The 15,662-nt window shown below is 53.8% G+C and overlaps 2 protein-coding genes across 2 annotated transcripts; both read right to left on the reverse strand.

The window, feature by feature from the left end:
• Positions 1–1,200: 1,200 nt before the first annotated feature.
• Hoxd9 (homeobox D9) lies at positions 1,201–2,614 on the reverse strand. Its single transcript, XM_055600353.1, has 2 exons — positions 1,795–2,614; positions 1,201–1,442 (listed from the first exon to the last, which is right to left on the reverse strand). The coding sequence occupies exons 1-2, from the start codon at positions 2,606–2,608 to the stop codon at positions 1,201–1,203; spliced, it is 1,056 nt and encodes a 351-aa protein (XP_055456328.1). The 5' UTR covers positions 2,609–2,614.
• Positions 2,615–6,271: 3,657 nt separating this feature from the next.
• On the reverse strand, positions 6,272–8,642 carry Hoxd10 (homeobox D10). Its single transcript, XM_055600694.1, has 2 exons — positions 7,898–8,642; positions 6,272–6,549 (listed from the first exon to the last, which is right to left on the reverse strand). The coding sequence occupies exons 1-2, from the start codon at positions 8,640–8,642 to the stop codon at positions 6,272–6,274; spliced, it is 1,023 nt and encodes a 340-aa protein (XP_055456669.1).
• Between the last annotated feature and the right edge of the window lie 7,020 nt (positions 8,643–15,662).

A 15,662-nucleotide genomic window follows, 5' to 3' on the forward strand; every position in this document is an offset into this window, starting at 1 on the left:
GGAGTGTCTTGACCATTTTGAGGCGCTAAGGTCACTTTGGGGGCTTTGGTGAGGAGGGAAGCTCCCTGCCTAAGCAGCTAAGTGGAGAGTCAGGGTGCTTGGTTGCTCTTTCCTTGTTTGGGGATGAGGGTTGGATTCTGGGTCTCCAAGATCTAAGTAGGCCAGCGGAGAGGTGTGTCAAAACCTGGGTGAAAGGGTGCCTGGTTCCTGGCGCCAGGGCTCTGCACAGAAGCTCAGCCAGGGCCTAAGGCACTGGAGTTCTATCCCTGGCAGCAGGATAGGGGAAGCACCAAGATACATTCCAAAATTGTGCTCTTCGGCCAGGTGTGCACACGCAATGGGAAGTTCCAAGGCGCCTCAGGGGCCCTCCTGGTCCTAGGACCTCCGACCTTTAGCAAGGTGTCCCCTCAAAGGGACGGGACAGTCTGACGAGACGGTGTTATTTTGCAAAGACACAGAGAGCGGGTCACACCACGTTCAGGGCCAGCGGCTGGGCTCCATTTGTTCAGATCAGCATTTATTTGTTGGAAGCGGTAACATTTACAAATGGTCCTCAGGCAGGAATACGGAGGGTCACCACCCGAGCCCAGCCCTCCCGGGGTGGGGTGGGGGAGGGCAGCTCCCCCTGGGCTCCGAGGACCGAGGCCTTCCCCGCCCTCCCGCCGCGCCCCAGGGCCCGGGGCTCCTCGCTAGGCCTCTCTGGAAGTCAGCCCGCGGGCTCCCCGAGGACAGGGGCTTTCCTGCGGGGAGCGGCTGGGTTGGGTTCGGGCTGGGAGAGCCTGAGGGTGGGGAGTGTCGTCCAGTCTCCCACGGCCTTCAGATTCTCGGAACTGGAGAGCTGGCCCTGTCTGGGAGGCTGGGGAGACACTAAACTACAGCACTTTTCAGAAACAGGAGGGTCGTTTACACAGGAGAGGGCCTCAGTAGGCCCGCGTGCATTTCCTAAGGAACCAACGGAGCAGGAAAGGGGACGGGAAGAGACAAAACTCCAAAGCCACTTGGTTTCTCCAATACATATGCGAGCAAATACAGCGTCCCCCCCAAATAACTCACAGACACCGACCGCACAGTCAATCTACCTAAAAGAAGAAACAAGTCCGAGTCGCCCGCCGCCGCAGAGTTTCTGAATCAAGCACCCACCAAGAAAAAAAACAAAACAAAACCCGCTGCCTTTGCGCCCCGCAGGCCAGGACCGTTGGGTCAGTCTCCTTTGGGGCATTTTTCCTTGGTCATTTTTTTCATTTTCATCCTGCGGTTCTGGAACCAGATTTTGACTTGTCTCTCTGTGAGGTTCAGAATCCTGGCCACCTCGTAGCGCCGGTCCCGGGTGAGGTACATGTTGAAAAGGAATTCCTTCTCCAGCTCCAGCGTCTGGTATTTGGTGTAGGGACAGCGCTTTTTCCGGGTCGAGCGAGCGTGGATCCAGTTCGCTGCGGGGTTGTCTAGGGGAGAGGGGGTTTGCAGACAGGGAGCGAGGGGCGGAGGGGAGGCAGCGCGAGGCGACAGGGTGGGGAAGAGAGGTCGTTAAATTAATTTCACCAAGGATGGCCGCTTTTCACAACTTGGGGGAATTATCATAAAAAGCCTTAATGCCCGCGCTCTGTTTACCGTACAAACCGCGCGCCCAAGGTAGGTGGTTATGGGAAGCTTTTTTTTTTTTATGGATGCGTGTTGCTCGCCTAGGCTTGGGTAGGCGTCTAGACGTTTTTATAGGTTAGTAAAACTATCAGTTTTGCACATTCGAGCCTTACAGGTTCCAGCAATAAATCAGGGGGCAATTTCTTTTGCACTTACTTGGGTCAAGTTGCTGCTGCGGCGGCTGCGGCGGCTGCTTCTCCTCCTCCTTCAGCGGGCAGCCCGGGCTCGGGTGGTCGGCGGCAGCGCAAGCCGAGGGCTCGGACGAGCCTCCCGCCCCGGGCCCGGCCCCGAGGCCCACCCCGGGCCCGTTCCCTCCCGCCGCCGCCGCCGCCGCCGCCGCCTTGTCCCGCAGGAACGAGTTGCACGGGAACTCCGGGCCGCCGCTCCCCTGGGACTCGCGGGCCGCGGGGCACTCAGTCCGTTTGGAGGAGGAGGAGGACGAGGAGGCGGAGGAGGAGGAGGTGGCGGCGGAGGCGGGGGCCGGGGCCGCTCCGGTTTCAGGCTTAATCCCGTAGTGGCGCCCGCTGGCCGGGCCGCCGGGGCTGGGGACGGGAGCCGGGCCTCCTCCTCCCCCCCCTCCGCCGCCGCCGCCGCCGCCGCCGCCGCCGCCGGGGAAGCCGGGCAGCGGCTCCAGCCAGGAGCGCGCGTAGCGGCCCGGCTCGGCGGCGGCGGCCAGGGGCGGCGGGGACACGTACGGGTGGTACAGGCCGCTCATCGCCGCCGCCGCCGGGGGCTGGGCGGCCACCGCGGACCACGAGGCGGAGAACACGGACGATTTGGGGGCAAAACTACACGAGGCGAACTCGGCGGCGGCGGCGGCGGCGGCGGCCGGGCCGTCGGCCACACCTGCGGGCCGGCCCTGCGCCCCCGGCCCCGGCGGCCCGAAGCGCGCGCCGAGCAGCACCTCGTCGCCCTCATGGCCTATGAGCGAGTCCACGAAGTAGTTGCTGAGGGCGCCGCTGGACGACATGCCGAGGCGGCCGCCGCGCGCTCCCGCCCGAGCCTGCACTGCCCGCCGCCCCGCCGCTGCCCGCCGGCGCCCCGGCCGCCGACTAGTTCGCGGGCGGCAGCCGCCACCATTGGTCGCGCGGCCCACGTGATCATATTTACCAATACCCGGAGTAAATCAGTCCGCTAAACTGGGGGCCGCTGTGATTTAAAAAAAAAAAAAAAAGAAAGAAAGAAAGAAAGAAAAAAAAAATCATCATCAACGGGGAGCGTCGCAATTAGAGCGGGCGGGCCCCGGGGCCGCGCGCAGGCCCGGCTCGGCTCGGCCCGCCCGGCTGGCGGCAGCTGCCGCGGGCCTGAGTGCGGCCGCGGGAGGCGCCGGGGACTATTTGTTCGTCTCTCCTGGGCGCTCTGGCTCCTGCGGTCTCCACTCGGGTTCTGGTGCTTCGACTCCCGGGCTCCGGGCCTTGGGCCGGGCTGCCCGGGGCACACACCTAGGAGCCCATCCATCCAAAGCGGGGAGCCCTGGCAGGCTGGCCGGCCCCGGGCGGGCCTTTTAGGGCGGCCCCCTGGCGCCCGGGGGGAGCTGTTTTCCCCTCGCCCCTTTTCTCACCTAAACCCACCCCTCCCCACCCACAGCCACACACGCTCCCTCACAGCTTGTCGTGTTGTTGAAAACAGGTGGAAGACCTCTGTAATGATATTATGCCTTTCAATAAAAATTTTATGAGGTGTATTTGATTATAGATTAATGTGTCCCTAATAAAACGGACGGATGGAGCAGCTCGGAGGACCCCCCTCCCTCTACCGCACTAACACACATACACACACACACCCTCGACGTGAGGCTAGGCACACGCCCGAGGCCCAAGGGGTGAGCTGGGCCAAGGGGACTCCCGGGCCTGGTCCAGCCCAGGGCGGCCTCTGCAGGGGCTGCCTCCGAGGGGCTTCTCTTTGCCCCGGGATGGGTGGTGAGCGCTGGAGTCCCAAGGAAGCCGATAGGCGCCTCATCTTTTCCCAGCCTTCTTCTGGAATGGCCCTGGAAGAAAACATGCCACAGAGGGAAAAACTCAGCCTCCAGCGAGGCCAGTTCTCACTAGCCGAATAAAGCCCTGCCTCGGGGAGGCCTGCCGAACCCGCATCTCCAAGGGCAGGGCCGCTGCGTGCCTTTCACACTGAGAGGCCTGCAAACGGATTCTGAAGAAGTCTTCAAAATCCAGACTAAAGGACAGGTCCTCAGAGCCACTCCCTTTCCAGTTTCCCCCCTAGCCTTCAGAGGTGAGGCCGGGCAGCCTTGAATCTGAGAGAAATGCCCATTGTCACTCCCAAATCCATGGTACAAAGCCCGGCTGGGAGCCGAGACAAAAGCCGCAGGGCGGCGGCTGAGAGGGCATCATGTTCCTCGCTGTACAAGTTGCCCAGTGCACCCTTGCAGGGCTCACAGCCCAACTCCAGCCCCGGAAAGAAAGGGGGTAAATGGCTACTTAGGGCCTGATTGATCGCCTTTGCGAATGGCTTTCTGATTTTGTTTCAGGGGGCCTGCCCTTTCCCTGTCGCACAGGTTCCCCTATCAGCAACTAATGGCGCTCCCCACATCGCTGGGAGAAACGCAGAGGTTGAAATTACTCCACTGCTTTTGCCCATCCAAGGTAAGTCAGGGCAAATTTGGTCCAGTCCTCTCTCAAGCTAGTATTGAATCAGACACCTCTCTCTACCAGCCCCAGGAAATATGCCCCTACACGAATCTGTCTTGGAAATTGGGAGGATTTGAGGTTTGGGGAAGGAAGTTTAAAACAATAAACACTGAGCATCCCGAAGACTCTCTGGATGGAGGCTCTGAAGCTCAGAGGGGCTAAATGGACCCTTCTTTGGGAGGAAAAGGCCTGTACTTAAAAAGAAAAGAAAAAAAAAATGTGTTCCGTGAGATTCTTTGAAGATGGGTTAAAACCACAGGCTGGACCTGGGACAAGGAATTCAGTTACCTATTCCCACAAAAACCTCTTCCCCCCTTTCTGGCAGGACTAGAGAGATCTGGGCTCAATGGTATGGATTCGGCAGAAGCTGGTTTGGATTTTTCAATCTATGTGTGTAAAAGGTCCACTGGACGGACTTGTTGGGAAGTCATGTTCACTTGCAAATCCTTGCAGTCACCTGAGTGTTTAGATACAGTGGCTGCGATGAGCATTTTGTGATTAAATAGTGAGAGATTTGACTGGGGAGAATATTTCCATTTTTTTTTCCTTTAAAAAAAATCCATGTGGGCCACTGAAAGGTAATGGCTGAATATTAATCCCTTTCAGGAGGAACCAAGGTAAAGTAAGATGGGAAAACTCACCCAACCTTAGCTTCGCTGGGCCTGGTTGTCTTGAGCTTGGGGTGGATGGGAATGAGAAAGGGGGGACACAATTGGATCCGGTGCCATTCTAAGCTGCTGCTTGTTCCTGCAATGGAGGCCAGGCAGGTTCCAGGTAGGCAATACTAGTTCCCACCTGGCCCTGAAGACGGATTCCCAGCCAGAAGTCATCAAGAGCTCACTGAAAGCACTAAAAATAACACAGCCAAAACCAAAGAGAAGAAAACACACAAGTGGGGAACTGAAAGCAAAAGTAGGCACAGGGCACACAGGCTTACTTACCAGGGTCCAGCTGGAGGGAAATTCACCCCATTGAGAATGCAGTTAGGGTGACAGGATTAGGGGGTGGGAGAGGAGATAACACTACCCAGTCATGAAGACTGCACTCCCAGACTGAACCATCCCTCTTACCCTATCCTCGCCATATCCCAACACCCTAGATCCTCTCCAGCTTTCCAGCCCCAGCTCCTTTCTCCTGCCCCTCCACCCCCAGCTCCCCTACCCAACTGCCCCAAACAAGCAGTTTAGTCAAAAGAGACCCTCCCCAAAGGCTTTGGTCTCCACCATGACGTATTTCCATTTCAGAAAGCAGAGGGAGCGAACTCATTTCCAGAGTTTATTGCATTATACATGCGACCAGAACATGCACAGAAAGCACAGGCTGCTCTTGGACTCTTCTACCAAACCACAGATGCACCACAAGGGGAAAGGCTACAAGGCATAAGTTAGCAATACTCCATTTCACCAAGGACAACTGCTAAGTTCATTTGTGAAAAGATACATTGTGATGTGCTTTTTAAAGTCCCCCTCCCCCCCAAAGCTTGTGGGTTTGCTCAGTCTTCTGAAATATATATATATATATAAATTTTGAAGTACTGGGTGTTTTCAAAATGTCATGAGTTCATGGGTTAAACCGCACAGAGGAGAACTTTCATGTTGAGGAGAAGCATGGAAGAGCCACGTTGCTGGTTGGCTAGCTGGATGGATGAGTGGATGGTCAGATGGATGTTCTACAGTTCTAATAAGTTAAGACCCAAATGAAAATGCGCAGTAACAGTTACCCTGCATTACGATGAAAAAATAAATTACGCGTGCTAAGTTTTTTTTAATATATATATATATATGTACTCATAGGGATTACAGCTCACTTGCAGCACGAACAGAATGACCCCAAAGTCACATTCTAGCAGGAAAACCAGAACACAACAAAACAAAACAAAACAAAAAAACAAAGAGCAATGAAGGTTTTGTTTCCGCCTTCCCAGTCCTCCAGCGCTCGGGCCTGGAACACGGTGCCCCCTCTCGGATCCCGGCCTCACGTGGGCCTCAGACCTAAGAAAAGGTGAGGTTGGCGGTCAGTTCTCGGATTCGATTCTCTCGGCTCATCTTCTTGAGTTTCATTCGGCGGTTTTGAAACCAAATCTTGACCTGCCTGTCGGTGAGGTTAACGCTCTTACTGATCTCTAGGCGGCGCTCGCGGGTGAGGTACATATTGAACAAGAACTCCTTCTCTAATTCCAGCGTTTGGTGCTTAGTGTAGGGGCACCTCTTCTTTCTGCCACTCTTTGCAGTGAGCCAATTGCTGGTTGGAGTATCAGACTTGATTTCCTCTAACAAAATTAAAGGGAGAAGAAAAAAAATCAAGAATTTTTTTTTTTCTCTCAGTCCATTCAAATACACCCTTGGCCATGACCCTGCTGGCAGACAAGCTTCTTTTGACAATGCTGGTATGAAACATTACTCACAAAGGTGGGGCATGAAGGGGATTTTAAACTGATACCAATTTAGAGCTAAATGCTTAATACAATGAAAGGATATTCTGTATCAGGGGTTGGTGCTCTCTCTCTTGCTCTCTCTCCTTCTCTCTCTGCCACACAACTTTCTGGTTTTGCACAAAACATGATTATAATAGTAAACTTTACAGCATTTCCCCAGCAACATTCTAAGCGATCAACCCATGGCAGGACAGACTACGAGAGGCCATACCTTGGTTAGCCTATACCCTGCTGTTCCAGGGCCCCAAGTCTACCGCCTCTCACCCACTTCTCCTAGGCAGACAGGGAGCCCCAGAACCAGGTTTACAGGAACCCCGTCTCTTTCAAGACATAAACGAGGAAGCAAAGGATATCTTTTCCACCCTTCCTGAGCATGGCTGCCGTCCTCCCCAGAATTCCCTCAATTTCCAAATGTTTCTTCGCTCTCACAGAAAAGCCCTCCTCTGTGGCCCACCGGTAGACACTGAGGGACAGACTGCAGACACAGTGGGTGGGGGCCTCAAGGTTCCTTCTTAGAAACCCATAACCCTGGTTCTCTGCCTTACCCCAGCCCTAAATGGGCAAGACAGAGCCACTCTCCTCCTCCGCCTGCCTTTGCCCTCTTTGTAGAAGATTGCAAAGCCTGCGGCACTCTCCCCAGACAAAGCCAAGGTTACCTAGTCTAGCAAAGGCAAGGCGTCTTCAGCTTCCCCACCAAGCACCAGCCGGCCAAAACATTTCCTTCCCCTCTCAGATCGTAGGATGCGGGGTGCAAACCCTTGAACACAAACACGGGGTCTTGGGCCACCATAAAATGATCCCTGGGTGTAAGGCAAATCTGGGGCTGCAAATCTGAGCCAAAGAAAAGGGGGCACTGGAGCCCTGTTTACAAGCGGCTGGTCTCCTTTTAGCTCTTTTGTTGCATTTCCAATCTGGCTCAGGACAGATAAACCCGGCAAGCCTTTCCTGTGCTCGGGCGCCATCAGCGTGAGGCCAGGTCTGGCCTGGAGGGCCAGAGCAGCCGGAGAGAAGCTGGGACCGTCTTAAGGCTGAAATCTCCCCCTCTAAAAGCCGGGTGGAGCGGCACCTGCCGAGTTGGGCTCTGGGCTCCGCTGCCCAGGCTCTGGGCACCCGAGCACTCCCTTTCCGAGGCTTTGCCGGACTGCGCGCCCCGGGCTGGGGTGGCAACTCTGTTCATACCGACCTTTGCTTTCCTTCTCCTGCACTTCTGGACTGGACACGGAGACCTCGGCCAGGCAGCTCCTGTCTTCTGGAAGGCCGCCCTTGGCCTCGGGGCTCTCCACTTGGGATACTTTGCTGGGCTCCTGGCCGCTCGCCGTTTCGTTCATCTTCTTCTCCATCTGCAGCTGGGCAGCCGAGAGCTGCGGCTTGGCCGCGCCACGAGGGTTGAGCTGGAGCATGACAGCGGAGCCGCTTTCGGGGCTGTTATTGTACTCTTGGGTTTTCCCGGTGGCGTAGGTCTGACTCAGTCTAAAATATCCAGGGACAGGAACCTCTGGGTTCTCAACGGGGCAGGACTCGGGTACCAGCCTCTGGTACGAAGGGACCTCGGCAGAAATGAGTTTGTTGCGCTTATCAGAATACATGCAGCAACTGGATTCTTCTTTAATGTTGGCGGTGAACGGGCAGGCAGGGACCTGCTGTGTAACAGGTTGCTCTATTCGACAGGATCTGTTCGGGTCTGTCCAACTGTCTACTTGAGGTATATAAGGGTGCACGTTCATACCCATATTTTGGTGGTTCACTTCTCTTTTGGCCAGAGACGGGAGCAGTCCACAGGTTTGCATTCCATAGGTCCCCATGTCTGCGCTAGGTGGTGGCATGTACATGCTGGCGCTGCTCGAATAGAAACTGTCACTCCTGCAGGCACTGATCAAGGAGTCTACTAAAAACGTATTAGCAGCAGGAGAGCTGTTGGGAAAGGACATTTTGGGGAGGAATTTGAAGAAGAGAGATTGTGTCCTTTGTAGGCTGACATCTCTAGGAAAACATTCCCGGTGTAATTGTGGATGCCTCTGCCGACCACATGACAACCAAGCCAATGAGATTTGAAAATGGCCTTGAGCCGCAGCCTCCTTGCTGGTCACGTGTTCCCCAGCCCGGCCGGCCGGCCGCGTAAGCGCGGACAACAGCGACATCTAACTAAGGGCCCGTGCTAGTGCGCGCCGGAGACGCCGGCCCGGAGCTCTGCGGCCGGCCAGCCGGCCTCCCGGGGCTTGTCTGGCCGGCCTGCCCCACTCGAGTCCCCCAGCCGGCCACCGGGCCCCGCCGGCGGAAGGAAAGCCTCGACCCCAGGGGCCTCCGGGAGGACACGCGCGCTCAGGGAGGTCAGAGCGCCTGGCGCCCGCTCCCACAGCGGCTTCCCCGCACACACCCAGGCAGAACGCGCCCACCAGGGCCGGTTCCCAGCAAGGGGTAGGGGCGCGGGCTGGTTAACTTAGCATTGGGCAACCGGGAAGGTGAGTCCGATTCCCCTGGTTCCGAAACGTCCCTTCTAGGGCTCCAAGGTGGGGGGAGGGATCTTCCGTGCAAAGATACGGCCAAGGAGAGCACTGCTTGGTCGGGCGGCGAAGGTCGAGAGGCCACGCAGCCGGGCAGACCCTGAGCCCGGAGGACGGTTCCAGCCCGCGCTACCCTCCCCTTAGAGCCTTCGGTCCGGACTAGGGGAGAGGGGTCCCCGGCACCCACGAGCCCCCGAGCCTTGGCTCTCAGAGTAACCACACCCTGACCTTTGAGGGGCCGGCAGGAGGGAGACAATCCTTCGCCAGCCATTCCCTATCCTCGCAGCGTCCCTCGGGCTCCCAGAGAAAAGCGAGATTTCCTTTCCCTGCTAACACAGGGCAGAGAGGAAGGAAAGGAAAAAGAAAATATCTTTTCAAAAGAAAGGGGGAACTCTGAGCCCTGGACTCCACAAGTTTTGGAAAACCGGGCCAGAAAAAAAGCAAGAGACGCAAAGCAAAGGTGTCATTTGGATTTTCTGCAAAGAAAAATATGTTTTGCCTTTATGGATTTTGTAAAAGCATTGCTTTCTGACAAGTGCAAGGTACAAAAGGTTGTGGAATTTATTAATACATATTAAGAAGAATCAGGGCGATCAATAAAATTCTCATCTACATTCTTGGGCTACTTGGTAATTTTCTTGCTTCTGAAGGTTTTTAAAGAGTTATACCCGCTATTGCCACAAACGGGAAGATATTTTATTAACAAATCAATCGAGACTTTGTAAAGGATAAGATTAATAGTTAAGATTTAGCATAATGGCGTTTGCTTTATGAATTATTGAAAATTATACTATTGATTTTTCCCCTTCACTACTAACCAAGAAGGTCAATTTTTGTTTTAACACAAATTGTCAAATATTAAAAGCTACACTTTTGTCACAAGTTGAATTTTACAGTTTTGGACAATCCCTAAAAATTTTTTGGCAAGGTTCTGTTTGGGCAAGAGGGGGAACGAGATGGGAGAGTCTTAGTCTTCCGTTTCCTCTGGTGAGGGAAAGTTTTATAAAGAGGACATGGTCTGGGGTTGTGGTCCAGCTCATTAAAGAGCAACCACTGACGCCACCACCGTGGAAACTCGGAGTTTTATGAGAAACTTGAACAACTTCCTCCCTCCTTCTCTGCTCGCAGGCGGCCGAGCCCCTCTGCGGAAGCCGGAGCCTTAGGACAGCAGCAGGGAGCTTTAACCTTGATTTCCAAAGACTTGCCCTGGACTAAGGGCCCTGCCTGTGTGTGGGAGCCGTCCTTCCGCCTTCCGGGTCCCTTTCCCCGCAGTCCAGAAAGTAAAAAGGACCCGGAAACGGTGACCGTGAACCAGTTCTCAGTCCGAGGAGACGTTTGCGTTCTTTTCTCTCACATTCACCCAGGGATGGGCTGGCCTTGGATTTCAGGCCCAGAGACTGAACTTGTGGGGATCTGTTTTCCACCTCAATAACATTTCTGTGGGGTCCAATGCTCCTTACGGCTCCTGAGCATTCTGGGGGACCGAGTGCTCCTTCACAAAAACACTTCATCCCCTCCCCAAAGTCCTTTGTCCCCCCTCCCTCCCATAAAGGAATTTCTCCTGGCCTGGTGAAAACAGGCGCTGGACGCTCTTTTCGGCCTTGGGACCAATGGGCTAGCCCTCTCGGTGCCCTCGCCCAAACAATAACCCCTTTTAAAAAACTCCACGGTGGCAATGAGACAGCCCTTTTAAACCTTTATGCAGCTGTTCAAATACAACATCATGGCCAGGTTAAAGCCCTGGCGCCTCTGGCTGCTCTGGCCGCTGCACGCCGGCGCTGAAGCCCGAGATTTAAATATCACCTTTCGACAGGGGTGACCCTTTTTAAGCTGGGGAGGGAGTGCTGGGTGTTAAGTAAGGCACAGAGGGGAAAAAAAGCGTTTGCCCCCAGGTTGCTAAAATCCCGCTCAAACCTAACAAGCCACTGATTAGCACCTCAAAAAAAAAAAAAAAAAAATCCTTTTTCACATTGCAGCTCAGATTCCGAGCTACAGCGAAACGTGCCCAGAGCTGGACAAAGTGCCCGCTGCTGCCGCTTCGCTCTCGGCAGCCGCCCTGACGCCAGCCTGGCGCTTCAGCTTTGTGTTGTCCTGTGGCTCAGCCAGGAGAGCTGCCCAGAATCCTACTGCCCGCTTTTCCTAATCCCAAGCAAGGCAGGGCCGTTCAATCTAATCAGGAATTTTATGCCCATCAAATGCCCTTTCATAATCTTTATTTATACACGAAGAAAACACCCAGTCTAAAAACAGGCAATTCCTTGCTGAGCTGGTAAGTCTTCAGTGAAGGAGGAGAGGCAGAGCCCTGCCTTCTCCGTGTGTGGGTCTTTCTATTTGAGTGTTCCATGGCTTCAAGCTCAAAGTCACCTCGCATTGGATTAGGGTTTAAATAAATCTTCACTCACAGGCAGAAAAATAAATGAGTATGTCAATTAAAAAAATAGAATCTATTTTCACAAATTTTTATTTTTTTCTGCCTTTAGACTGATTCATTGGGGCCAAAACTGTCAATCTGTTAGATTTCTAGAATTTAAAACGAGCAAAATGAAAATACTGTAAGGAAGGACAGAAAATGTGCCTTAAAACCTTAGAGCGGCCACAAAGCAAACGGAAGGAAAAGGCTGTAGCGCTGAGGGCCAGCTTTTATTTAGAGTGTTTAATGCAGTGGCTAGTGTTTTGTTTTGTTTTTTTTTAAAGTCAACTTTAGATCATTTACAGCCGTTAATATTAATAATAAGTCAATATTGCATCGTAAAGGAGATGAATATCCGTATTTGTACCAAGACGTCTGTCTCCTTGGCACAGCTCTTTCGAGAGAAGCATTTAAAAGGTCGCCTCAGCAAGAAATCAGCGTTTGTGATAATAACAACAACAATAAGTGGCTTCTGCACTGATCTGTTTTTTTTTTTTTTTTGGGGGGGGGGTAGAGGCTCTGGGCCTAGGAGGACCTATGGGCTCTTAGAGTCTCCCTGAATTAGAGCCGTGAGCTGCCTCTGGATTCCGTCACCCTTTGGACACAGAGTGGGTAGGGACAGATTAAAAGCTGCCTCCCCAGGGCGGCCCTCTGGGTTGCACTGGGCACCAGGGCAGCAAGTAGAAAAGAAGGGGAAAAGGATCCGCAGAGAAGGGCGGAAGGGATCAAGAAGGACCGAGCCCCTTTCGACACCGACACAAAAGACTCCTACTTGGCGCATTTTCTCTCTACTTCAGAACCCGAGAACTTGGCGCCTCAGAATCCTTGGCCGCCTCCAAGGAGCCCCGTGCGCTCCGGCCCGCCCAAGAAGGGGAGATTTTCGTCCCCCGAAGGTCCCGATCCCACGCCTCGAGCCCACGCTGGGCGGGCGCTGCGGGGAGGACAGACGGCGCAGAGCCGCGGAAGGGGGCTGCGGGCGGCTGCGGCCAGGGCCGCGGGGCCCCGCACCACCAGGCGCGGGGTGGACGGGGCCGCCTGCGAAGGGACCTAACGACATTTGGGGAGGGAGGTCTCACCCCACGTGGACCGAAGCCGGCCTTAGGCCCCAGGAAAGGTGGCTTTACGAGAGCTAAGCCGGACGGGGGGCCAGACGGGCCGAGCCGGGTGCCCGCGCGGGGACCCCCCACGCCTCCCTCGCCGGCGCCCCAGCAGCCAAAGCCAGAGCCAGCCCCGGGAGCCCGGGGGCCACCGAACGGAGGGAGGGAGACAGGGGTCAGGGCGACTTGCAGGGGCGGCGGGCTCCTCGCGAGGAACTTGGGGTGAAAGGAGGAGGGACTGGCCAGCCTTCCTTTGAGCCGCCCGCCGGGGACCTGTCTTCACACTTGGGGACCGCGGACGAGGATGCCAGCTGAGGGGGCACGGACACCTCCCCGAGCCCAGGGCCCGGCCAAGGCGGTGGATCCCGGGGCTTTCAACTGTCCGAGAGCCCGTGCCCAGGCAAACGGCGCACCTCAAGGTCAGCGCGCGGCCCGGCTCCCGTCAAGTACAAGGCCCGGCTACCTCAAACGCCCTTCCGTCCACAACACTCCGAAACACCACCGTCCTCGCCAAGAGGCCGCTCCTCCCGGGAGCCGCGCCGGCCCGGGGGGGGGGGGGCCGGCACCCCGGCTCCCAGCCCTCCCTGCCCCCAGGGTGGCCCAGCCACGCGCGGGCCGGAGCCCCCGGCCCAGAACGCCGTCCACGCTCCTCGTGGAGTTCCCTTCTTCCCTCACTCTCTTTCCTTTCCCTAAGGACGCGCTCGGCCAGGTTGCCAATGCCCCAATCTGTCTTAAACAAAAGCCCTGTAACACCCCAGCCCACCGAAAGCTCAAAGACGCGTGCGGTTTTGGGGAAGGACTTTATCTTTGTCGTTGCTCTTCACACTCCAACGCGAACATAGATTTCCCCCCTAGTGTAACCAACTCGCGGTGGCTAGGACGTGCTTCAAACCACAGATATTTGTCTTTTCGAAACATCTTCTCAAAACCAGCAGGTTGTACATATACCAAGGTATTCTCTGCAGCGGCTTTATCTTTAGGGAAACAACGACTGGGGACGCTCCTGTTTCAGAATACTGATTCCTTCTTTTTCTCTGTCTCCCCACAACCTCTCACAATTCACGGCTGCTTAGAACAAGCCAACAGCGAACACCTTAACTGCTGCCTGTTTCTGATCCCTTACTAGAATCTAGGATTGGGAAAAATAAGATTCCGCAGCCTCTTGGCAAGTGAGGCTTCTGGAACGTGAGCGCGCCCTCGTGTGGCTGTAGAGGTTCTTGCAAGCGGAAACTAGTATTTCTAGCTATCGCCTGGAGTATGCTGGCTGGCACACAGCTTGTATATTTAAACGCAGTTAGAAGGAAAAGAGGAAAGATAAAGAGAGAAAGAACAAACCGGTTTTAATCTCCTCAAAAGATCATACCACTGTGGCATGTACATGTAAGGCAATGCCCTGAGTTCCAAACAAAATAGTCTCCTTCTGAGCGAAATAATTTGATTGTCTGCTCTGCTCCTATTGTAACCTCTACTAAAGATTGAGGAAAGACTTTTAAAACAAAATAAATATATTTTATCTTGTTCTAGATCTTAGAAAGTGCCAGAGTCTATTTAGCCGGGTGGCAAACTGCTTTCAAGTGCTAGGGGTAGCAGTAACCCTGGTCAGGATTACTCTCTCTCAAATGTCTTTTTATAAAACTGCAGTTCTCCATTACAGCGGGGAGAAGCTCTTTCTAAGATCCTCTCAAATTCTCAGCCCACCCTGGCTCTAGTAATAGTTAATAGGCATTTTGATCTAACAAGTGTTTTTATTTTAGTTTATTTTCTAAGAAGTCAATTGCTATTAAGGTACTCAAATGTTTGGAGGGAAATTAAGGTTATTGATCCTGAAATTAGGAATTTTCTTAGATTTATGGTGAACCCCCAGAATGATTCTGTATGGTCATAAATGTGTGTGTGGGTTGGGATGTGGGAGCCTGTATTATGAGAGTGGGTGGTGGTTGGAAATCACAGAAGAACTTTAAGGCGCCTAATTATTCAGAGAGGTTAAAGGTGATGACCTTGACATTTTGGAAGTTCAAAGGCATACGCTTATGCACTTATGTTTTTCTTTACCCCCCAAAAGCTGCAGCAATTAAAAAAATTATATTTCAAAAAGCATACTTCCTAAGAAGGGGCCTGAAGTGCTGTGCAGCTTATGGATTTATATTTTGACTTTGGGCTCCTGAGAGCTTAAGAGTCATAAGATCCACTTCACTCTTTTCAGATCAAGAGACGCTTTCTCACTCCCCCCGGTTTATTGCACACTGCGGAAATCTCTTTTGGGCCCACCAGAAGGTGTATAATATAACCCAATTAAGCTGTTTAGAACTTTGGCTTTTATGGTGTTGTCTAGACAGTTCAAGGTTTTGTAAACAGCCTGGCTTGGTCCTGTGGCATAAAGCGCAGTGCAGCCCCTCACCACATTCTTTAACTTAAAGGGATAAACGTGGCGAGAAGCAGTTCTGCAGCCCCTGGCCTTAGTCTAGTGGGGGGGGGGGGACATTCCCTGCCTCGTGCTCTCTATGATACAAGGACCCCAGGTCCCTGCACCTATTAACTTCCTTTTAACAAACTTCCCCGCCTCACGTGGAAGACTTTTTTCTTCTTTTTCTTCTTAAGGAACTCTGGCTCCTTGTCCCTTGTTAAGAGATCATTTGAATCTTCTAATTAATTTTTAAAATTTGTTTTGTCTTTCCAAAAATTCCAATTTCATTAGACTAGGGCTGGGCTAAGAATTTGCTCCTTAATCTACTGCTTCAACCTCATTGCCTGGAGGGGGGAAAAGGCAGCCAGCTCTGCAGGATCATATCGCCAATTCAGAAGTGCAACACTAACGTGATTTTAAAAAACAGTGTAGCCTACAGGGGGTGTGAGGGACCAGTTCTTATTACAGAGAGGTTAGAAGTGCTCCAGCGGGCTTTCAGGTGCGTGGGGACAGGGTTCTGGCCACTAAGACAGCCT

Source organism: Psammomys obesus, unplaced genomic scaffold, assembly GCF_907164565.1.
Source record: "Psammomys obesus unplaced genomic scaffold, mPsaObe1.curated_primary_1811, whole genome shotgun sequence".
NCBI classification, from domain to species: domain Eukaryota; kingdom Metazoa; phylum Chordata; class Mammalia; order Rodentia; family Muridae; genus Psammomys; species Psammomys obesus.

Coding starts and splice junctions, on each gene's coding strand:
- Hoxd10 (XM_055600694.1), bottom strand. CDS start 8,642: ATGTCCTTTCCCAACAGCTCTCCTGCTGCTAATACGTTTTTAGTAGAC. Junction 6,550..7,897: donor GCAGGAGAAGGAAAGCAAAG/GTCGGTATGAAC, acceptor TAATTTTGTTAG/AGGAAATCAAGTCTGATACT.
- Hoxd9 (XM_055600353.1), bottom strand. CDS start 2,608: ATGTCGTCCAGCGGCGCCCTCAGCAACTACTTCGTGGACTCGCTCATA. Junction 1,443..1,794: donor GCAGCAGCAACTTGACCCAA/GTAAGTGCAAAA, acceptor CCTCTCCCCTAG/ACAACCCCGCAGCGAACTGG.